The following is a 24794-nucleotide window of genomic DNA, read 5'->3' on the forward strand; positions in this document are numbered from 1 at the left end:
GCCTTGAGAAAGAGAATTTTAGATTTGCAAGGGATCTTGGAGGTCCTCTGACCCTCCACAGGCAAGACTAGGGGTTTTCAAACTCGACCTCACATTAGAACCATGTAGGATAGGAAGTTCCTAAAAACAATCTTGATGTTCAGAAAACACACCAGTCAATTAAACCCCAGTTGCTGAGGGTGAGACTCTAGTATCAGTAGTTTTAAGATTCCCTCAGGTGATTCCACAGTGCACCGGGTTTGAGAGCTGGTGCTCTAGTGCAGGGTTAGTAAACTGTGACCCACAGGTCAAATATGCCCACACCACCTGTTTGTAAATAATGTTCTACTGGCACACAGCAAAGCCCATTTGTTTCCATACCATCTGTGGCTGCGTTCATACCATGATGGCAAAGTTGAGTAGGTGCAGCAGAGATCACAGGGCCAGCAAAGCCAAAAATACACTATTGAGCCCTTTACAGAAAATGCCTGCCAACTCCTGGTCCAGTACAACTCTCTACCATGCGTAAGAACCTCCTCTGTGATGCCGCCCATGAGTGGTCCCCCATGAACTCTGCTTGAACCACCCCAACCCCCCAGTGAAGTGGTTCCCACCACCTCTCAAGGTAGCCCTTCAACTTTTTCACAGCTGTCTTCTCCAGACTTCTGGCTGATAATGAGTTCACTGTTCATTTCCCATTAACCCACACATCACCCTCCAGAACCCCCAAAATGGTCAATCCCTTCCCCATGGACAGGCCCTCAGACGAGAAAGGCAGCGTGTCCCTGCCCACTCCCCTCATGATGGGCCCACCCTCTCTCTGCCATGGTTTTACATCTGAGGGGGTCTCTGAAGCCTTGAGTGAGTCCCAAGGCCAGCAGGTGGATTCTACAGCCACTTCCCTGCACCCCCTGTCTGGGTCAGACCTTTCCTTATTTTTCACCAGAATCAGCTCTTTTTTTCCTTTTCATTAAATATAAGGAAAAATCTCTTTGACAGAATCATTTGTCTACATGTCATCAAATGTGGGCTGGTGGCACACAGGAGAAAGGATGTGTGGATTTATCTGTCGGGGCTCAGAATGACAGCTCCCGCTAGGCACAGTGTGGTCAACAAAGCCTGGGAACCTGGACTCTGCTTTCCACAGAGGCCACATGCCCTGGGTCCTCCTGTTCTCTCTGCAGGCCTCACTTTTTCCAGTTGCTTTTGGAAATGCTACTGCTGGGTAGTCTTTAGGAGCCTAAGGGGCCTGCCCCAAGCGTAAGTGCCCTCTGCAAAGACTCATCATCCCATGAATGTGGTGACAAATGACAGGGCACCTCCTCCCAGGTTTGGGGCCACTTAAGTGTATCTGACCCTCTGTAGCTTCAAAAGAGAGAATGGAAGGAGAAGGGGGAGATATGAGAGAGAAGGGGAGAGGGGAGGAGAAGGGAAGGAAACGAAAGGACAAAACCTCTAGAAAAATATTTTGCTCTTTGATTTGTATGCTGAGTAAATATGTAGTAAGCAGGAAGAAAAGGAGGTCAGCTGTGTCGCTAGGAGTTTTATTTTTCCCTCCTGGATCTTGGTGAAAGGCCAGAAGAGGACAGCGGGAATGACATTCCATCCTGCAGGAGCCTCTGGCCACGGGAGTAGTGAGGCCACCCTGTAGCCGAGGATGGTGAGCAACCCCAGACACCCCTGCAGAGGAGACTGCTGTGGCCAGGAACCCTCTCCGGGTCCCCTGTGACCATGGGGCCCTTTAAGTGGCCATGGAAGTGCACCTGGACAGTGCTGAAGAATTGTTAACACCTCCCTGTCCTTCCCTCACTGCAACCTGGCCAGGGCTTAGGAGACCAGTACAGGAACAGCGCTGCTCTGATGGGGACAACTGGATCATTCCCATTACACCATAACGGTACTCACAGGGACATGATAAAGCAGCTCTATTCCCAGTGTTTGGAGGGAACTCCTCCCTCACCTTTTATCTTGGAGAGGGAACGAGAGCTGCCAGGACTAGACTGCAGTTTTCCTGACTCTCGGTTTTCTTCTACATCACACATTTTCTTCTACATCACACCCAAATTTCCATTTCAACAATGACCAAGAGATTACAATGAGCTGGATTGGGACAGAAACACCAAAATCACACCATCCATATCCATTCAAATCAAGATGCATTTAACCCGGGAGTCTCATTACACTTACCTTTGCTACTGAGAGGTCGATTGGCTTTGATGCTGTCTGCAGCTTAAGCACTGATGGGACTGGGGACAGAATGACCTCTTCCCTTATCAACTCATCCTCCACATCCTCTGAAAGAAAACCATGGCCATGTGAGCCGCTTGTTATGACTCACAGAGAACAGAACATGAAGTCACAGAACACCACAGACATTGCTAAGTTTGCAGAAGGTTTGAGTGAAAGGAGAGTTCCTCCCCAGTTCATTCACCTCAGCTCTGTTTTGGGGTTCCCAGACTCTCAGTGGAAGGGAAGCAACCAGATCAAGAGAGTCCATGCTCCTTGTCACAACCCTGTTCTGTTCATACCACGAGGATGTTGCCAAGTGAGACTTAGCTACTGGTCCACTAGAAAGTTCCACACATGGACACACAGTGAAACAAGTGCCCGGGGCCTAAGCCATGGAACCAGGACCAGGAAAGCCTAACTCAGACATATTTCTTAAAAAAGGTGGGCATGACTCGAAAGATCATTCCCCTGAGGACAAAGGTGAAGAGGACAGGACTTGGAAAGAAAATGGAACCATTGCTGATAAAATAACTATTGCAGATGATCACTATTGTAACTTGCATTTATTGACTGCTTGAATTTGATCACCTTCCTCCACAACAGCCTTATGAGAAAGTAATTATTATTACCCCCACTTATAGATGAGGAAACTGAGGCTTAGAGGAGTTAAGTAACTGGCCCCAAGTCAATCAAATGGAGAGTGGCAGAGAGAGTGACTCCCAGTCACTCTGCCATCCCACTGCCCTGGACCTCCAGCAGGGAGGACATTAAGCCATATTCCAGATATTGTCATCTCATAGTGGGGCAATTGAGGCCTGGAGAGGGTCCCACCTGGGTCTCTGGTAGCACCAGCTGTGACTTCCCAGTTAGCTAAGGTCCCCTTGTCATTACACCTGCTGCCACTGCATTCACCAGAACACAGTGACAAAGGACCCAGGGAGAAACAATGCCAAGGCAACGGTGCTGGCAAGGCTGAGCTGAGTGAACTCCAGAGGGTAGCTGAGGGCTTGGCTCTGTGAACCCAGCTCCCTAGAGGGGCCTGCCAAAGGGGGCCTGTGTGGGCGGGGGTGGTATCAAAGGCCACCACTCCCAGGACACACAGCTTATATCTTATGCTGCAGCCTCCCTTCTCCCCAGGGAGAACCAGCCACAGCACAAGGAGAACTCCTAGAGACTCAGGTCACTGAACAAGCCGATAGATTCTACTGTTGGGCTGGGAAAAAAAGTCTGGAATTTAAATATGAATCTGAATTTAGATGAGAATGCTTCTGATATGGTTTGGCTCTGTGTCCCCAACCAAGTTTCATCTTGTAACTCCCATAATTCCCATGTGTTGTGGGAGAGACCCAGTGGGAGATAACTGAATCATGGGAGTGGGTCTTTCCTGCGCTGTTCTCGTGACAGTGAATAAGTCTCATGACATCTGATGGCTTTAAAAAACAGGAGTTTGCCTGCACAAGCTCTCTCTTTGCCTGCCGCCATCCACATAAGATGTGACTTGCTCCTCCCTGCCTTCTGCCATGATTGTGAGGCCTCCCCAGCCACGTGGAACTGTAAGTCCAATAAACTTCTTTCTTTTGTAAATTGCCGAGTCTCAGGAATATCTTTATCAGCAGCATGAAAACAGACTAATACAGTAAATTGGTACCAGTAAAGGGGGTCGCTGCTGAAAAGATACCCAGAAATGTGGAAGTGACTTTGAAACTGAGTAACAGTTGGAGGGCTCAGAAGAAGACAGGAAAATGTGGGAAAGTTTGGAACTTCCTAGAGACATGTTGAATGGCTTTGACAAAAATGCTGATAGTAGTATGAACAATAAGGTCTCAGATGGAGATAAGGAACTTGTTGGGAATTGGAGCAAAGGTGACTGTTGTTATGTTCTGGCAAAGATATTGGCAGCATTTTGCCTCTGCCCTAGAGATTTGCAGAACTTTAAACTTCAGAGAGATGATTTAGGGTATCTGGTGGAAGAAATTTCTAAGCAGCAAAGCATTCAAGAGGTGACTTGGGTGCTGTTAAAGGCATTCAGTTTTATAAGGGAAGCAGAGCATAAAAGCTTGGAAAACTTGCAACAGAAAAGAAATTTAATAGAAAAGAAAATCCCATTTTCTGAGGAGAAATTCAAGCTGGCTGCAGAAATTTGCATAAGTAGCCAGAAGCCAAATGTTAATCCCCAAGACAATGCGGAAGATGTCTCCAGGGCATGTCAGAGGTCTTCATGGCAGGCCCTCCCATCACAGATCCAGAGGCCTAGGAGGTAAAAATGGCTTCATGGACTGGGCCCAGGGTCCCTGTGCTTTGTACAGCCTAAGGACTTTGTGCCCTATGTCCCAGCCACTCTAGTGATAACTAAAAGGGGCCAATGTACAGCTCAGGCTGTGGCTTCAAAGGGTGCAAGGCCCAACCTTTGGCAGCTACCATGTGGTGTTGAGCCTGCAGGTGCACAGAAGTCAAGAGTTGAGGTTTGGGAACCTCTGCCTAGATTTCAGAGGATGTATGGAAACACCTGGATGTCCAGGCAGAAGTTTGCTACAGGGGAGGGGCCCTCATGGAGAACCTCTGCTAGGGCAGTGCAGAAAGGAAATGTGGGGGTGGAGGCCCCACAAAGAATCCCTACAGGGCACCACCTAGTGGAGCTGTGAGAAGAGGGCTACTGCCCTCCAAACCCCAGAATGGTAGATTCACCAACAGCTTGCACCATGTGCCTGGAAAAGCCACAGACACTCAACACTAGCCCATGAAAACAACTGGGAGGGAGGCTGTACCCTGAAAAATGACAGGGGCAGAGCTGCCCAAGACCATGGGAACCCAACTCTTGCATCAGCATGACCTAGATGTGAGACATGGAGTCAAAGGAGATCACTTTGGAGCTTTAAGATTTGATGGCCCTGCTGGATTTTGGACTTGCATAGGGCCTGTGGCCCATTTGTTTTGGCCAATTTCTCCCATTTGGAACAGCTGCATATACCCAGTGCCTGTACCCCCACTCTATCTAGGAAGTAACTAACTTGCTTTTGATTTTAAGTTCGTGGGTAGAGAAAGTAAGAAACCAAATGAGATATATAACACAATGCTATCTATGTCAAGTAAAAATGATGCACACAAAACATTATAGATTTTGCAAGAACATACACACGAAAAAGATACAGATTAAGCATAAGAGAATGGTTGCATATGGGAAAGGAAAGTAATAAGAGTATAAGGGGTAGGGCTAAAGATAAATAAAGAAAGAAAGTTAGGAGGGAGAAAGGGAAGGAAAACGGGAAATGTAAAAGGAGGGAAAGGGGGCCAGGCGCAGTAGCTCACGCCTGTAATCCCAACACTTTGGGAGGCTGAGATGGATGGATCACCTGAGGTCAGGAGTTCAAGAGCAGCCTGGCCATCTCTACAAAAAATACAAAACTCCATCTCTACAAAAAATACAAAAATTAGCCAGGCATGGTGGCATGGGCCTGTAGTCCCAGCTACTCAGGACGCTGAGGCAGGAGAATCACTTGAACCTGGGAAGCAGAGGGCGGAGGGTGCAGTAAGGTAAGATTACACCACTGCACTCCAGCTTGGGCAACAGAGCAAGACTCCATCTAAAAAATAAAATAAAATAAGGGTAGGAAGGAAGAAAGGGAAGAAGACTGATAGGCAGGCTTTGCAAAGACCAACACTGAGAATGTTCTCTGGAGGAAAAGAGATGTGTGATTAATTCCACCTTAGACATCTGAGGCCCCAAACAAAGGGGCAGGATAACCTGAGTGATTCCAGATTACTGGAGGACTGTCCCTGAAGGGTTTCTTGCAATGCCTTGAGCCAGATTGTTTCCTGGAGGCACAAAGTGATAGTATTTAAGACCATTTAGAGGTTTCTATTTAATCCGAGGTTGTCAGGGAGGGAAGCCAGGCCTGAAACATGCTCTGCCTAGGTCCCATGAAGAAAATCTGGGAATGAAGGCTGGGGACCCAGGAAAAGCAGACCCTGATGGAGCATAGGCCAGAGTGAGCCCCTTGGAAAAGGCAAACTCCTTTGGCTTCTACAGGGAGAAACTGCCCTGAATGCAGGGAGTTGGTTCAGGACCATACAGCAGGCCTCGGGCCCAGATGTGGTGGGAACACCATGCAAGGGAAAAACAAAACACTCCAGAATGACATGTTGGCCAGGCAGACAATTTGTAATGTAAATGTCAGTGGTTTGAGAATGCTATTTTTAAGGTCCTGGTTTAAATGTCTGACTGAAAAGAAGCAAAGGATTTTGTTTCCCATACCATTCTATGTGCTTTTTGTAGGATGTATGTATGTATGTATAAAGTAATTGGATTTTATTTCAATCGGGAGTCAAAGACACCAAGGGGAATGATGTTCATAGGAAGATTCCATAGGGAGAATGGTCCACATAGTTTTTTTCTGGGAACCTGTGCAGAATTTCCTACTGACCACAAGATATCTTCTGGAAGTGCCCCAACACCAGAAACTCAGAACCCTTCCTGGCTTCAGTTTCAATAAAAGACCCCATCTCTTCTCCACCCTTCTACAAAAGCCCCAGGCTGAAACCTCTACCCTCTCTCACCCACCACGCCAGTCCAGCCTCTGGATCACTCTGCCTCCAGAATGTCTCATATTCTGTCCCCCGTTGCCTTTCTCTCTCCACTGTCACAGGAATATGTCCTTATGTTTCTATTTGCTCAGCAAGAGCATTCTTGAGCAGCCATGATGTACTAGGGATGATGTGGGACACAGGTCAGAGGTGACTAAGGCCCCACCCCTTCATTCAAGCAGCTCCCTGCCAAGGGAGAGACAGAGCCCCCTGAAAAATTACAACATAACCCAGTAAGTGCTGAAAAAGGGACGAGTGCAAGGGTTTTCAGAGCAGAGAGGGAGGCAATTAATTCTGCCATAAATGCTCAGGGAAACTTCCCATAAGAGGTGATATTTGGGCAGGTACTGAAATACCCATTGGATTTCCCAGGTAACAGGGGTCTCATTACCTCTTCTCTGGACTACGCCAAGAGCCCCTCACCAGTATCCCAACATCTAAGCTTGTATCCCTAAAGTCTATTCTACACCTAAGTCCAGATATAGCCCCCAAATGCACAGCCCTAGATATCTCACTAGCACAGAATCTCTGCCCAATGACTTGCTGTACAGCTCTTTAGCACAGCACTCAAAATCATCTTGCCCAGCCCAGCCTTCACTTCAGCCTCATCTCACACTGACCCCCACACCCTCCCTGACAGGGCCATTACCTCTAGCCAATCTTTCTCACACATACACTAGGCTTTTGCCTATACGGCTCCTTCCACAACTCTATTTGGCAAGATCTTGCCCATTCTTCAGAGTCCAGACTAAATACCTACACAGTATGGAAGCTTCCAGAACTGATATGGTTTGGCTGTGTCCCCACCCAAATCTCATCTTGAATTGTAGTTCCCATCATCCCCACGTGTCGTGGGAGGGACTTGATGGGAGGTAATTGAATCATGGGAGCGGTTACCCTCATGCTATTCTCATAATAGTGAGTTCTCATGAGATCTGATGGTTTATAAGGGGATTTTCTCCCTTTTGCTGGGGACTTCTCCTTCCTGCCACCATATGAAGGACATGTTCGCTTCCCCTTCTGCCACAATTGTAAGTTTCCTGAGGCCTCCCCAGGCCTGCTGAACTGTGAGTCAATTAAACCTCTTTCCTTTATAAATTACTCAGCTTCAAGTATGTCTTTATTAGCAGCATGAGAACAGACTAATACAGAAACCCATCACAGAACTTGGCTTATTAAAGCAGTTAAGCACTGCTGGGCATCTGCTTCATGTGTTGCTATGGGAAGATACCTCTCTTCCTTTTTCCTACCTACCCCACCCTCCAAAAAGGCAAGGCCACCTTTTATTCACCTTAGTCTGCCTTCTACAGAGCCTTGCATATGCCCTGGCAGGTAATTGCTGACAAGAGTTTACTGAATTGAATCAAAGTAAAATGAACTGGGGTGGAGAAGGAGTTCTGTTCCTCCAACCAAATTTGATTTTTGTTTCTGAACTGCTCAACCCCCAACACCCTGGCCCCCACAAGACTTCTCCTTCCTTTCTTCTCTTTCATGAACTCCCTCCATGACTGGGTTCCATGGTCTCCTATCCTTCACCTTCTTCTCCTTTCCTAAATCATTAGCTGAGCCATTAGCAAAGAGGAGTCGGCCTCCCTCCAGAAAACATATACACACACACTTCAAACAGCTGCTTCTGAGAATTGCTAACAGCCTTCCTTCCAGTAGAAGCTCTCTGGGTTCTGAAGACCAGGAACTGCTTTGCTTGTGTCCAAACACAAGCAGCTTTCACTGCAAAATCTTAAAGTGCAGTGGTGCACAAAAAGGGTTTGGATGCCAGCACTTCCTGACTCCATGCTGTACTCTGCACAGCCTTGCACAGAAGTCTACCCCATCTGGGGAGTTCTGAGGATCTGCTGCTTCTGGGATGAGTTATGCAGAGTAAACAAACCCCCACCTCCGCCTCCACAGCTCAGAGGCCTGCACCTTTCTTTCAACTTCATCAAAGCAAACTGTCAGACTACACGTCTCACACAAGGGAGTTCTAAATAGAGGCACTGCTTTCTTCCTTCAGTTTAAAAAGGAGAGTTCAAAAGGGAGAAGAAGAGCATGTGAACAGCTCTTGTCTGCCCAAATGTTACAATAGGTAAATTGTTGGCTCCAGAAGAGGAGCAAATGTTGGCAGCACTCAAACCTCATCCTCTCATGGTCAATCCTTGGTCTCAACATCCTCAATCTCTAGCTGCTTCTGCAAAACCCTGCAAACACATCAGTCTTTGGAGAGTAGGAAATTACAGAAAGAGAAAGAAAAAAGTTTGCTTCAAAACTAAAGAGTGGAAGGAAACGTGCTCTATCTTGATCTCAGAGAGCAGTTACACAGATATACACAGAAGTGAAGATGCAGACCGGAGCACTTAAGGTTGTACACTTAATGCCTTCACTGTTTGTGTCTTATGCCTCCCTAATACACTGATAAACTTTTTAAAAGGATGGGCCTTCCCAGACAGAGCTATACTGATACTTTGAATGAGAACTGTTTTCTGGAGACCTTAGTTAACTTACTAAGGCCATTACTGAATGGCCCTAAAAAAAAAATACCAAATGCAGAAAGAGCTTCTCTGGCCCCACAGTGTAGATCCAGGATTGACTGGTCTTCTTAAAAGGATGTCCCCAGGAGAGAAGGGCAAGCAGTAGAAGACATCAATCAGAGAGAGAGTAGTCTGCTCTACTCACTTGACTGGACCCACTTGCTGAGGTCAGGCGGAAGGAAAGGGGCCCCCCACCACCCATCTCCCAGACAGAGCCAATGAGGACCTCTTGGGCCCTGATGGGCACAGCACAGGGGCACTCGCTGCACCTACCGAGCTGCAGGGCACCCAGCTCATCATCCACCTTGTCAGACGTCAGCAACTGATTTTTCCTGGAAAATAGAAAATATCAATGTACCAGAGGAGACTGACAGAGAAATGCAAACGGCAGAGAAGACTGTTAAGAGCGATGGACAGGCATTCAGGAGACAGGTCTCTCTAGTCTTGGCCTCGCCTCTGTGTGCCTTGAATACTCCCCCTCTCTCAGCCATAGGTTCCACATGGGATGGGACCAAATAGCCCCCATGATGCTTGTCGATTCTGTGTTCTCACAAAGAGACTCATACACCAGCCAATACAGGATGGTCAGCTCTGTAGGTTGGTATTTGCCAAGCACTGCAGATAGGCTATCTCGCCAATTTCACTGCAATACTTTTGGGAAACATACACACGCACAAACAAATCAAGTTCTTGTCATCATTGCCCAGAATCTGTTCATCTCATCTCCATGTTTTGTTTGTTTGTTTGTTTCCTCTCTCCTAGCTTTCTGGTAAAGCCATCAGCAGCTATTTATAAGAAACCTCTGAAATGCACCAAGGCGTTTAAAGGAACCCTCCTGTATCTTCCTGTTACTTAAAACATTGCCATGTGATTCTGATTTGTAAATTCAGGTATGTACACACAGAGCTTTCTTAAAAGGGTGGACCCTTTAGGGGAGCATTTTCTAAAGCTCCCTTTAGATTTTTCTGTTCTCTAGCATGCATCGATCTGAACTAAAGTAAAATCATTTCTAAACAGAAGGTATTAAAAATAACAATATTACTTCACTCTCTGAAAATTCATTTACTATGTTAAAAAATGACAGCTCTTTTGAGCGTGGCATTGAAATATATTTTCCTCCAACATCCTTGCAGGGTAAGATATGATTGAAGTAACAATCGTAATCTTGCCCTGGTGTACTCTATTGAATTGGTTTCCTCCTGAAGATGTATGAAGGGGCGTGAATGGAAGACCTCAGAGGACACACAGTACCAAATCCCTGAGTACACACTTCTTCAGACTCCGGGTTTCTTTCACTGGCGCTAGAACATAGAACTCCCTCACCCCTCCTCCCAGGCAGTCCTCATCCTCCTGTGTCCTCCTGGACTCGGTCAAGTCATTTGCCTTAATTCAAAACCACAAAACCCCTCTGCCCAACACCACCAGGATTCTACAGGCATTCTTGTGGGGACTGGTGGAAGAATGAGCTGGAAAGAGGAGTTAAGGCATAGAGGGGTGGTTAGAGGGGTGTGGAAGGGGCAATCAACACTGAGGTTGTGTCAGAGCACCCCCACCCATGAAGAACTGCACTTTCATCAGGAGCCTCTTCCAGCCACACTCCTCCCACCTCCGCCTGCTCTGCAACAAAGGGCTGAGGACCTGAGTTCTACCCTGCCTATCCCATCTGTCACTGCTTCATCTGGAGATGAAGGCAAGGCATCCTCCCCTTGCTGTGCTTCAGTGTCCCTTTCTGAAAATCAAGGACCAAGGCATTGGTACTAAGCCTCTAAAATCCCCCTTGAATGATTTCAAGCAGGGAACAGCAGCAGCAAAGATATCTTTCCAACATCCTGCATTCAATAACATCTCTCTTGAACCCCCACCTCTGCTCTCTGCCTCTTCATCTCTCACCTAGATTATTTTAATAGGCTCCTAACTGGTTTCCTGACCCTTAGTGTCACCCACCCTTGTTGGCCCCCAACATTTTCACATGGCTGCCAAAGTCATCTTCCTAGAAAGCAAATCTGACCACGACACTGAAGCCTGGCTCAAATTCTTCTAAGAGTCCCCATCATCACCATCAATAATAACAATAATCACATGTATTAAAATAACAGCAAGAATACCAATACATTCCTAAAGGCTCCTTTGACTGCTCCACACACTGTGCTAAATGCTTTGCAAGCCTCAAAAGTCATCTACTTCTCAGAAAAGCTTTATGAAGCACTTATTTCACTCAGTCTCAAAGACATTTAGTAATTTTCCTAGGGTTACACAGCAAGTAAGTGGCAGCACAGGAATTTAAACCCAGGCAGTAACTCCAAAGACAATGGCAATAACTACATTTACTGCTTCCTTATAAAAATAAAATCCAGGCCCATTAGTGTATCCTGCAAGGCTCTCCATGACCCGGCCACCTACTGCCCAGCCTCATCTCACTCTGGGCCATCACATTCCACCTGCATTTCCTCCATGCTGAACGTCTCAGCTCATGCCTCTATATCTTTTCATAAGCTGCTCATTCCATCTAGAATACTCTGGCAAACAAACTTACACTAATCCTCTAAAGCCCAAGTGGAACATCAGCTTCTTCTCAACTCCAAAGAACACATTCATTCATTTATTCACTCACTCACCCAGCATATGTGAGGCTATCTGGCAGGCCTATCTATCTCACTGCCCAGAAGAAACACATTACACAGATACGTAAAATGAACAGACATTAAATGCAATGTTGCGTGGTGTGGTAGGCTGAATAACGGCCCTCAATTATATCCACATCCTAATCCCTGGAACTTCCTTGTGAATGTTACTTTACATGACAAAAGGGATTCTGCAAATGAGAATAGACGAAGGATCTTTAGATGAGGAAATTATCCTACATTACCCAAACGGGACCAACGTAATTACAAGGATCCTTATCATAAAGAGGTAAAGGGAGATTTGACATAGAAGAAGAGAAGGCGATGTGAACATGGAAACAGAGATTGGAGTGATCTGCTTTGCAGACAGGAAGGAGCTACAAGCCAAGGAATCCAGGTGCGTACTAGAAGGTGAAAAGGGCAAGGAAACAAATTCTCCCCTGGATCCTCAAGAAACAACCAGCCCTGCCAACACCTTGACTCTAGCCCAGTGGAACTTCAGCCCTCCGGAACTATGAGATAATAAATTCATGTTGTTTGAGGCCACTTAGTTTGTGGTAATTTGTTATGGCAGCAATAGTAAACTAATACACGTGGTAAGAGTTACAAGCAAGGAAGAAGAAAGGACTGCAGGATTATCTTGGTCTCCTCTGGATCTCGGGTGTCCAGCATGTAGCCAGTGCTCCATAAATGGGTGCTCAGTGCCAGATGATTCTCACAGAAGCCAGGTGGCTTACACAAGGTCACATGACTTAGAAGTGCCAGAGTCAGGATTCAAACCCAGGCTGCTGGTTTCAAATGCTCTACTCTGCTCTTGCCTCGATTGTCCACATCCTTCCCCTGCTCAGAAACTTCCATGGCTTCCTGCAGACTACAGGACAAGGGCCAAATCTCTCAAATGGTTCCCTTGGCTCCTGAAGGTAGGCAGGTGGCCATGAGCCCGCTGAGATGGTGGGAATCATGTTACCACTGGGTAGGGTACAGCTTGGCCTCTCTCTCTGGTCATAGGACTTCCACCCAGAGGGCCATCCATCAGCTACAAGAGCCCAGCTCAGATGCTTTGTGCCGGGTTCCCATAGATCTCATCACCAGAGACTTCAATTATGCTTCTATGTAGAGAATGTGCTTATTGTTCCTTTCATGTCTCTTTGTGGCATAAGCTTTACAAAGTTTAAAAGGTCAGTTTAAAAACATGTTCTTCCCTTTGAGTGAAACTATTCTGAACAACAATGACAAAAAGATAAATCAAGGGATTCAAAACACTTCTTCAAAGTGTGATTGTTCAGATAACCCAGAGACATGTGTCAAAGTATGCAACTAATAAATCCATGGGGGCCAACTGGCAAACTCCACTCGCCCCTCTGCTGAGGCCTCCACCTCCCACCACAGCTCTTCTCATGCCCCACCCGCCCCCCGCCCGGGAGAGGCACGAGCCAGGTCGCTGCTGGTGTTCTGGGCTCCAAGGGACCAGGACTCAATCTCTGAATAACTGAATCCTTGGCTTAGTGAAAAGAGTCACTCTCACATAATAACAGAGAAGAAGCCAGGTATGGTGGCTCATGCCTATAGTCCCAGCATTCTGGGAGGTGGAGGTGGAGGCAGGAGGATCACTTGAGGCCAGCCTGGGCAACACATCAAGACCCTCTACAAAAAATAAAAAAATTAGTTGAGCGTGGTGTCACGCACCTGTAGTCCCAGCTACTTGGGAGGCTGAAGTGGGAGGATTGCCGGAGCCCAGGAGTTTAAGGTTGTAATAAGCTATGATCATGCAAGCCGCTACCTCTAAAAAATAAAAATAAATAACAAAAAAAAATAAAAACTGAGAAGAGGAGATGCTTACTCCTCTGTGTTTGTTACTAGATTCTTGGCTAAATTAGTTATGGGTTCTAAAAGAAAGGCATCTCATGAAAATAAAGATACTGATCACTTCCTGCTATGGTTTGAATATCTGACCCCTCTAAAACTCATGTTGAAATTAAATCCCCAATGTGGCAGTATTGAGAGGTGGGGCATTCAGGAGATGATTGGGTCATGAGTGCTTTGCTCTCATGAATGGATTCATGGGTTCATAAATTAACAAGTTGTTATGGGAGTGGGATTGGTGGTTTTCTAAGAAGAGGAAGACAGACCTGAATTGGCACACTCAGCCTCCCCATCGTGTGATTCCTTGAGCTACCTCAGCACTCTGCAGAGGGCCCCCACCAGCAAGAAGGCCCTCACTAGATGTGACCTCCCATCCTCAGACTTTCCAACCTTCAGAATTGTAGGACACAAATTTTGTTTCCTTATAAACTACTCAGTTTCAGGTATTCTGTTATATGCTACAGAAAATAGACTAAGACATTTGCTATATATTTGACGAAATATCAGAACCCAGTGTCAATGGAGTTCAAATTGGCCCCATTCATATGGCACAAGAATCTAGAATACAAGAAATTAACATAAATTTTTCGGAAGTCAGTGATACCCCAGCACACCTAACCAAAGTAATGTAAAATAATCTGACAGAGCACTTCTACAAACCAGTTCATACAAGATTCCCTGAAAGAGAGAGGTTTTTTGTTTTTTTATTTGTTTTGTAAGTCCTACTAAAATATGCTCAAAATAAAAAACTTTTAAGCACATGAGAAACGATGTACCATGAGTGAAAGCCAACAGACACAGCAAATAGGACTCCCAAAGACTCAAGATGGAGCAACAATCTTAGAGAGGCTGTACATTAGAAAGATTAGAGAAACTTTTTAAAAACAGGAATGGAAATCATAAGAAAAGAGCTAGACATTATGAAAAAAAAAAGAATGGGCAGCTCTGAAGAGTAAATGTAGTCATTGAATGAAATAATGGGCATATAACAATGGTGATAGATAATATATTAAATATTGAAAAAAAATTCATGAATCTGCTACTGAAAGAGGAAGGAATAAAGGACAAGAAGGAAGAAGCTGCGGGGAGTGCAAGGAAAAGAGAGAGAAGATGGGCAAGCTCTTCTCTACAGAATACCGTCAATGAATGTAGAAGGAATTATAAAATTAGAAAATCATCATTTTATACACTCCAATTTAATCATTTATATGGGAAAGGGTCATCAGTAGATGCCAATACAACTGGATGGAAGGTTTTTGAGGAACAGGGTATTCATATGGTCTGAAAGTTTCAGATTACTTATTAATTGCCAAAAGGAAAGTTATCTTTACAATGATAGAGAGAGTGACATATACCACCTTAACCGAGTGATCCAAATTAGCATCATCAAAATAAAACAAGCTGGCATTAATGTGGTCCTGATGTGATGTAACAGGAAATACACAACATCACTTCTGTATTGTCCTTCCCAAAAAAAAAATGCTTAATATAAACCTAATAATGAAACAAGACAACAAATCTAGAATATGGGTGTTCTTAGGAAAACAAGCCCATTCTCTTCATGAAAAACTAAAACTGAGGTTAAAATAGACTAGAGGCTCAGTGCAGTGGCTAACACCTGTAATCCCAACACTTTGGGAGGCCAAGGTGGGCAGACCGCTCGAGCCCAGAAGTTGGACAACAGTCTGGGCAAAATAGTGATACCCCATCTCTGCAAAAATAAAAAATAAAAAATTAGCCAAGTGTGGTGGTGCATGCCTGTAGTCCTAGCTGCTGGGGAGGCTTGAGGTAGGAGGACCACTTGAGCCTGGGAAGCCAAGACTGCAGTGAGCTGTGATCGATCATGCCATTGCACTCTAGCCTAGGCAAGAGTGAAACCTTGTCTGAAATAAATAAATAAATAAATAAATAAATAAATAAATAAATATTAGACAGGCACGTCAACCAAGACAATGGGCAAACCTTGAATGGATCCTGGATTGAAAAAAAAAATAAAGCCTAAAAGAGAGATGTGATTATGGGCTACATGTCAGATAATTTTATTGAATCAATATGAAATTTATTGGGCCAGGTACACTGGTTCATACCTGTAATCCCAACACTTTAGGAGGCTGAGGCAGGAGGATCACTTGAGCCCAGGAATTTGAGATCAGCCTGGGCAACATGGCAAAACCCTGTCTCTTCTAAAAATACAAAAATTAGCCAGGCTTGGTGGTATGAGCCTGTGGTTCCATCTACAGGACTATGGGAGGATCCCTTGAATCTGGGAGATGGGAGGTGACAGTGAGCCAAGATCACACCACTGCACTCCAGTCTGGGTGTGAGAGCAGCAAGATGAGAAGATGAGAGAGAGAGAGAGAAAGAGAGAGAGAGAGAGAAAGAGAGAGAGAGAGAGAAAGAGAGAGAGAGGAAAGAAAGGAAAGGAAAGGAAAGGAAAGGAAAGGAAAGGAAAGGAAAGGAAAGGAAAGGAAAGGAAAGGAAAGGAAAGGAAAGGAAAGGAAAGGAAAGGAAAGGAAAGGAAAGGAAGGCAGGCAGGCAGGAAGGAAGAAAGAAAGAAAGAAATGTTGTGGGTATTGTGGTCATGGAGGAAAATGTTCTTGCCCTTAAGAGATGCATGCTGAAATATTTACAAGTGAAATGCCAGGATATCTGTATTTTCCTTTCGAATGAATCATCAGAAAAATACGTGTATATATAAATACATATAATATATATTGGGGAGGAGATGAGAGAAAGAAAGAGAAAGAACAAATGTGACAAAATTGTATCAATTGCTGAATTTAGGTGAAAAGTCTACAGATACTCATTGTACTCTTCTTTCAAGCTTTTTGCAGGTTTGAACATCTTTAAAGTTTGGAAAAAATCGTTTGGTAAACATAAACAGTAGATTAGATACAGTGAAGGCATCATTAAGTACTAAGAGCTATCAGATGACATTACTCAGACTATCACCAATCAGTAGAGAGATAAAATGCATGAAGGAGCAGAGACATGGAGGAAAAACTTCTAAAGTCCAACCTACATATAAAAGAAGCTCCAGAAGGAAAGAATAATGAGAATTTAGGAAGGGAAATACCTGAAAAGGTAATTACTATGACCTTTCCAGACATGCATGCTCACAGAAACATGAGATTCAAACGGACATGTGAAAATAAATGCACACCTAGACATGTCATTTTAAAACTACCGGAATACCAAAGACAATGAGAAAAATCTTAGAGAAAAGGCATATTACCTATAAACAGTTACAGCAGACTTCTCAATAGCAATGACAAGGGCATAAGACAATAAAATAACATCTTCAAAGCTGAAAGAAAATAACTGTCAGCTTTGAAATTCCCAACTAAAACATCATTAAAAGTAAGAACAAAATGAAGACATTTTCAGACAAGGATTAAAACAGTTAACTATCACAGACCTCCACTGAATGAATGATTAAGGACTCATATCAGGAATAAAAGAAATCAGTAAACATTTAGATAAACCTAAATGAGAACTGGCAATAAAAACAATTAAAATAATAACAATAGCAACTAACTTAAGAGTAGTTAAAAACAACGTGAAACTAAAACACCGGACATAATAAACAGGAGCATGGGAATGGGAAACGATCATCAGAGTTAAAGCTTCCCAAAATCTCACACTTTTTTGAGGGGGTAGAGGGATTGATTAAAGTCAATTAAGATTAAAAATTTAGAAGTAACCGCTAGAACAATAAAAACATAATGTATAATTTCTAAATGTGAAAAGAGTAGAAAAAAATACATTTCAGTTAATTCACAAGTAAGTGCCACTGTGAAAAACAGTCTGGGAGTTCCCCGAAAAGTTAAAAATAGAATTATTCTGCAATTCCATTTTTCAGTATACACCCCCAAAGAACTGAAAACAGGGACTCAAACAAATACATGTGCATAAACGTTCACAGCAGCACTATTTACAATAACCAAAATGGGGAAACAACCCAAATGTCAATCAACAAATGAGTAAATAAATAAAATGTTATATATCCATATAATGGAATATTATTCTGCCATCAAAAGGAATGAGGTATGGATACATGCTACAATATGGATGAACCTCAAAAACATTATGTTAAGTGAAAGAAGCCTGACACAAAAGCTTATATGATTCCACTTATGTGAAATATCACAGATTGGTAGTTGCCAGAGACTGGGGGTTAGGGGAGGAATGGAGAAAAAGTGCTTAATGCGTAAGGGATTTTACTTAGAAGAAATGAAAATGTTCTAGAACTAGACAGAGGTGGTGGTTATACAACACTGTGAATGTACTAAATGCCACTGAATTGTTCACTTTCAAACGGTTAATTTAAAAAAATAATGCAAGAAAAGAGGAGAAATGATATAAAGAAAAAGTGTAGCAAAAGGGAAGTATGAAATATAACAGGACGAATAAATTCAAGTAAATCAGCAATTATACTAAAGGCAAAAAAATTAAACTTGTCAGTTAAAAGAGACACAGATTGAATTACTCTTAAAAATTATCTATATGCTGTTTTAAGACACATGATAAAAAAGCTTAACAGTAAAGCATGGCAAAAATATACCACTTGTATACTAGCCATTGAAAAGATGATGTAGCTAAATGCTATCAGATAAAAACAGACTTTGGGATAAAAAGTATTATTAGTGATAAACTTACTTACTAGAGGATAATAAAAGGAAAAATTCAACAGAAAAATGTTTCCATCATGAACCTCTATGCTCCTAACAACACAGCTTCAAAACATATTATCAAAAATTTGACAGAACTACAAGGAGAAACTGTTCAATCCATGAGCATAATAGAAAATTTTAACACATATCTCCCAGCAACTAACAGATCAAGCAGAAAAATAACATTAATAAGAATAAAGAATATTTAAACATTAAAATAACATGTTTGATCCAAAATATTCAACTGTTAAATAATATATTATTGTCAAGCACAAATTTATAAATATTGACTATACAGCAGTCCACATACATGTCTCAAAAAATTCCAAACTGTGTTTCTGACTACAAAGAAATAAAACAAGAATTCAATAATAAAGAGATAGCTCCTCTACATCCCCCCAAAATAACCCATGCATTAGAAAATTTTAAAGAAATAATGGCAGAAAAGATTTCAAAATGGTTAATGTTAAAAACACAACTTATAAAGTCTTATGGGAGGCAGTTAAAGTAATATGGAGAGGGCAATGTATAGCATAAAGGCACCTATTATTGTGGAACAGTGGAAAGCAAAGAGCTAAGCACCCCCCTGCAAAAGAGAACAACAGAATAGACCAAAAGAGAGTAGAAATGAGGAAAAATCAATGCAAGATGAAAAAGTTAATGAAATAAAAAATAATAAATAGATTCAACAACCCTCAAAACTGATTCTTTTAAAAGATTAATAGAAAGGCAAACCTTTGGTAAGATTGATAAAGAGAAGAGAGTATAAATAAACAATACGAAGAGTGAAAAGGAAGAATAAAACTAAACATTATCAATAGGAGCTTTTCAGTAAGAAGAATATAGTATGAGTAAGTTCAAACCAATACATCTGAAAACTGACAGGTGGGACCACTTTCTAGAAAAATCACAAAACTGACTAAAAAATGAACAGAAAATCTGAAACTACCTATAATCATTTTCTTAAATCATTAATTTAAAATTCACCCCCATTTCCAGCCCCAACATACACACAAAGAGTTTTACTGATGTGTTCCACCAAATATAAGAAAATCTCCCCAGTTTACATTCCCAAATAGAGTGCACTCGGACCCTGAACCACCCATCCCAGCTGTGAATCTCACTGACACACTAAAAGTCTGTGCAGGAAAGGCAAGTGTCCAGCTTCTCTGGGCTTCAGATTCTTCATCTATTCTTTATTCTTCATCTAATGGGGCTAATAATAGCCTTCCCTCAAAAGATTGTTGTGAGAATTAAATGAGTTAATACATCAAGTACTAGGACTAGCACCCTACATACAGAAATTTCTAAGTGTTAGTTGAGATAATGATGATTAATGAGGCTACCACAACCTTGATTCTAAAAATCTAATACCTGTAAACATAAAATACAAAAATATAAAATAAAATAGACAACTGTATTAGCCATGAGTTTGAGAGAAATTATGACCAAATAGAAATGCAAGACTATTTTAACAGTAGAAAATCTAATAATGTAATTCAAACCAAGAGATTTAAAAAATATAAAATAATCTAAATAGATGCAGAAAAAGCACTTGATAAAAATAAACATCCATATATGGTTCTTTAAAAATAATTCTTAGCATGCTTAAGAAAGGTTTTATTTGAACCTTAAAGAACATCCTACCTAACGCTGAGGCATTGGAAGCATCCCTGCTAGAGTCAGTAACAAGATAAGGATGTCCAGCATCCCACACATACCCTATATGCTGGTGATATACATACTAGAGGCCATGCAACAAGGCGAGTGAAACTGAAAACCCCAGGACCAGAGTCCAGGTTTCCCGACTACAAATTCAGCACTCCTACCACTCCCCCACGTGAAACAGAACATCATTGTGCAATGAACAAGACGGTTAGATTATAATTAAGGAGAGAGTTATGCAGACATGGGCAGACATATAGGAACTGGATGGACACACACATGATAGGTAAGACTGGCATCACCTGTCAACAGATGCATTGCCTCTAGTCTCAACCTCCCTTTTGCTGGAGTTGTCTTTGAGGGGCTATAAGAACCACAACACTTTGGGAACCTGGGCTTCTGCTCTTCAGACCCAGCCCCTCCCCACCTGCAAGCACTTCTTGGCCATATATGTACACAGCAAACACTGGAGGTGCCCATCAGGGACAGCAGTGCTGCACTCCTTCCTGGCTTTTCCATCAGTGACTCTGCATAGCCCCTATCACTTCAACAGCTCTCGTGAATGACTGAACTGCTGGAGAAGCAGTAAGCTTTTGTGAGTCAGATCCCTGAGGGCAAGTTGATATAAAAAGACTTTTTTAAAAAAGTTTTTTTAAATGTAGAATGCAAAAAAAAAAAAAAAAAAAAAGACAAACCCAAGTTCTCCATGGAAGAAAAGTTTTTTCCTTTCACTTTCCTGCTCTCCTTTTTTCTTTGGTTTCCTGTAGCACCTTAGCCAAGCTCCTCTAGGTATAGGTGGAGTACAGAATTGTGGTTAGAGCTGGATGGCACTCAGACGCCACCTGGCAGGACCTTTGGTGTTACAGACAAGGAAACCAAGGTCCAAGGAGAGGATGGGAATTCTTCAGTGGCTTCACCTCCTGGGAGCTCAGCGGGACTCTGAGCCTCTGGAGGGGCTTCCTCCACCTCCCTTGGCCACTGGATATTCACAGGCGTTTTTCAAATTAAGCCATAAAGAACATGAGGTCTCACAAAGGGTTGGGTTATCGAGAAGTCATCGCTGCACTAACTATCACAATGTGTAGCAACTTTAACAGATCTTAAGTTTATACCCGGCAGTTGCCAGTTCTCAAACGGTTGACCTACAACATATAAAAGGAATATTTTTTTCTCTCTGTCTTTTCTTTCCTCTTAAGGATGTGGAAAACCTGACTAGAATTGCTGGTCTGACATTTCCTGTGAGAAAAGCTCTCTGCTTGGAATCCTGTGAAAACAATCTGCCTTAACAATTCAACTCAAATAAATTATCTTCCTGAAACCAGTGAAACCCTTAATTGGGAACTGGGCTGCATACCCAAGTCTCTCTCATCTGGGTCCATGATGACAAAGGTGGACAAAGATAGGGATCGCCCAGTGAGGACAGATTTGGGAGGCGGAGCGAGGCGGGGGTGGGGGGCGCAGGTAGGAGGGAGGGAGAAATGGATGGCCCCACATCCTCCTGGAAAAGCCATCGGGCCCAGGCTGTTTGGCTGGAGCGAACACATGCTGTACTCCAGCCTCCTAAGCCATTGTTCTGTTGGGGTGATGGTTTCTCAGCTTAACTCTCTTTCCGTACGTGTCCCTCCCAACAGTCCTTGGCACATGTCCTTGACAAGAAGTATGCAGAGCCAGAGCAAAATCTGAAATCAGTTCCAACATTTCTCCTTCCTGTATCTCTGTTCCTTGAGTCAGGCTGGATTCTGGAACATTCCAGGAATGGAGAAGAAATTTACCACAGTCTCAGACTCAGAAGTTTTCTTCAAGGGCATACAGTTTGCAAAACAAAACTGTACAAAAATGTGACCTTCCCTCCTATTAATTCCCTATTCTTCCAATTTCTCATACAAGACCCTGGAACGCAATTGAATTGGTATTCAACGGATGCTCCCTCTGGAAGCTGAGGAGTACTCAGAGATCACCTAGACATAGCTCATCCAGCTGGAAGGGGTGAAAAGGCTAATCCAGACCATCTAATCTAATCCTGCAGCCCTGCTGGAGGTGGGAGTCGAGGACAGAGCTTTCTCAGGGCCCCTGGTTAGTAGGCAGAAATAGAGTTTTAGGCTCCTGACTCCCATCTTGGTTTATTTTAATCTATCCCATGCTGGATATTTGAGGCACCACTTTCATTTTCTTAAGACCCAAAAATGCATTAGGACAGATTGCTCTTCCCTTGGGGAGACACATAACCAGCAGGACTTTGTGGCCCTCCCAGTTCATACCTCCCTGCCCTTCTCTCAGGCTGAAGTTTCCTGGGCACAGCTGAAGTCAGCTCTAAAAGGTGACTGGTACAAGAGTCAGGAGTTGCTCAACAGGCAGTGAAAGGGTGGGTAGACATGATGTTACCCCAGGGAGAGAAAAATATCTTCTCGAAGGAAAAGTGATCTCTATGAAGCATGTCTCTGGAACCCACTCAAATTCACTGAATAACCAGTCTGGCCTGGGGTATGCAGTCCACCAAGCAAAATGTTGCTAGCCTATGATCTCCTTTCATCTTGGTCTCACCTCCACCCCTCTGCACACTAGCCCGGGGATGCTGGACTTGACCAAGCCCACCCATCACGAGATGCTGGATGAGCCCAGTGACCAGGGCCAGTGCCGGAGATGTGATGGGGTGCCTGGCATGAGGTGTCCCAGGTGTAAGTGGGCCGCAGGCTGCACACCTGCTGGGCAGGGCCACTAAGGCTGCCTCTGATTAGGGCTCCCTGGCAGCCCAGCCTCCCTCCCCAGAGGTCCCTGGGGCTGCCTCCCAAGGATGGTGTGAGAGCCCAGGATGGAAAGGACTGCCTCTACAGCCTTGGCCTTGTCCCAGGGAGGTCTAAAGTCATCCTTGGCATGACAAAAGGAAGGTTCTGACAGGCTGCCTGAAGGAGTTGCTGCCAGTTTCCACAGTGGATTGAAAAGCTGTGTGGAGATGTTTACTTAGCTGCTAGGAGAAGCCACTCTGGGGCACCAATCCTGCCCAAGACTGTCCTAACAAAGGCCAACCAACGTGTCAGGGAAGTAAGCTGCACCAAGAGATGCTGAGTCCCACAAAACACTAAACCCACTTAGGCTCTGTTTGGTTAAATATGTCAAAACATGGCTTAAAACAACTTCTAGGATGAAGCATTTTCCCTTCAAACTTATAAGGCATTCCCCTACATAAGCATTTATATAAGAGCTGTGAGCCGCATGTTCGAAACAGCTCTGACTGGGTCCAAGGTTGACCTCATAGCCATTTGAAAAGAAAGAAATTTGGGTTCATTTACTTTTAGAAAGGTGAAGAGGCTTACCTTTAAATAACACTTATTTTTGGAGCTCATGCCTTTCTCCAAGTGACCTTGGGCAAATATTCACCTTCCCTAGGCTTTGGTTTACCTTTTCTGTGACCTTGTAAGGGCGCTAAATGTTCTATAGCTTTGCCCTTCAATAATAATTGCTCATCTAAGCAGCAACTTCTACTTTTCCTAGCACTTGCTAAGCACGTTTTAAAATTTAATTCTCACAGAAGTCCTGTGTAGAAAGCAGCATAAGAACTTCTTAGCCCTACTTTTTTACAAATGAAGACACTGAGGCTTGGAAAATTATCAACTGTCCAAGACACACAGGTTGGTGGTGACATGAGAAAAATAAAAAACAATGCAGCGAAATATTTTGCAAAGCTTAATTTGTTCATTTTAAAGGTTGACATAATCTTGAAATAAGATTATGTCTACCTCAACTTGTGAAATTTTATGAAATCGTTTTAATGTCCTTACTTGGCCAGAAAAAAATAATAATAATAACAACCCAAAGAGCATTTGATTTACCATGAAGCTAATGAAGCTTAAGTTTCAGGGACTTTTCTTTCTAAGAGGCCTTAGAAATGTGTGTTCACACAGTCTTGTCTTTTTGGAAAATTTGTGAAAATTAAATACTTTCATATTCTTTCTCTTAAAAAGGTCACTCAGATTGTGTAAGTTTCAGGCCCACAATGTCTGACTCTGCCTCTGAACCTGAGGCTGGTCCTCCAGTATTTTTTAAAATAATTTATTTTACTGACTGCACCAAATGGATGACCCAAAGGTCTCCTTGGGCACAGAGACTGTGATTCTCTGTCCTCCCCTGGTTTGGCTAGAGCAAGATCAAGTCAAGACTGTTTCCTAGAGCTATGCTTCCTTCCACCCCACGCTGCCCCATCATGAAAAAAGAACCTCCAGGAAATTTTGACCTTCTCCCAAAGCACAGAGAAATGACTGTTTTCTGGGCATTTTTAGAAGAAGGAGAAAGAAACACATTGCTTTAAACCCAAGTTAGCTTTGCAAATTTTGAGCATTACACCACTCATACACATAAAACCAGAGAGCTGTGGAATTTCCATGAGGAAGCCAGCCCCAATTCAGACAAGTACTACCCTGGGCTAAAATTAGCTGTGTCCCTGAGCCGGCCTGCCAGCCCCCTGTGCCTCTCCTGACAGTCAGTCATCTTCCGTGGAAATGGGCTGTGAGGGTCCTTGGGTAGCAAACCATGGGTCCCATTCCTCCCTGCCCCCATTCTGGGGTTACTGCCTCCTGCCTCTGCTGAGGTTCCTCAGCTATTCAGCACAGGTGGCTGTGGGTGGAAAGCCCAGCAGGTGAGGGCATTCACTGAGCGGCTGGATG

At 43.6% G+C, this 24794-nt stretch overlaps 1 protein-coding gene across 16 annotated transcripts in view; it reads right to left on the reverse strand.

Moving 5' to 3' along the window:
• The window catches only part of MINDY4 (MINDY lysine 48 deubiquitinase 4), a 131309-nt gene that overhangs the window by 54162 nt on the left and 52353 nt on the right, over positions 1 to 24794 (reverse strand). For all 16 annotated transcript variants that reach the window (XR_012432559.1, XR_012432557.1, XR_012432558.1 and 13 more), the window contains exons 6-7: positions 9588 to 9646; positions 2167 to 2273 (exon numbers count right to left, since the gene is read on the reverse strand). Coding sequence is in view for 8 of the 16 variants with exons in the window: in XM_015447578.3 (XP_015303064.3) it covers positions 2167 to 2273; positions 9588 to 9646 (166 nt within the window). In the remaining 8 variants the exon portion in view is untranslated. The remainder of the gene's footprint in view (positions 1 to 2166; positions 2274 to 9587; positions 9647 to 24794) is intronic.

This window comes from Macaca fascicularis, chromosome 3 (genome assembly GCF_037993035.2).
Source record: "Macaca fascicularis isolate 582-1 chromosome 3, T2T-MFA8v1.1".
In the NCBI taxonomy this organism is placed as follows: domain Eukaryota; kingdom Metazoa; phylum Chordata; class Mammalia; order Primates; family Cercopithecidae; genus Macaca; species Macaca fascicularis.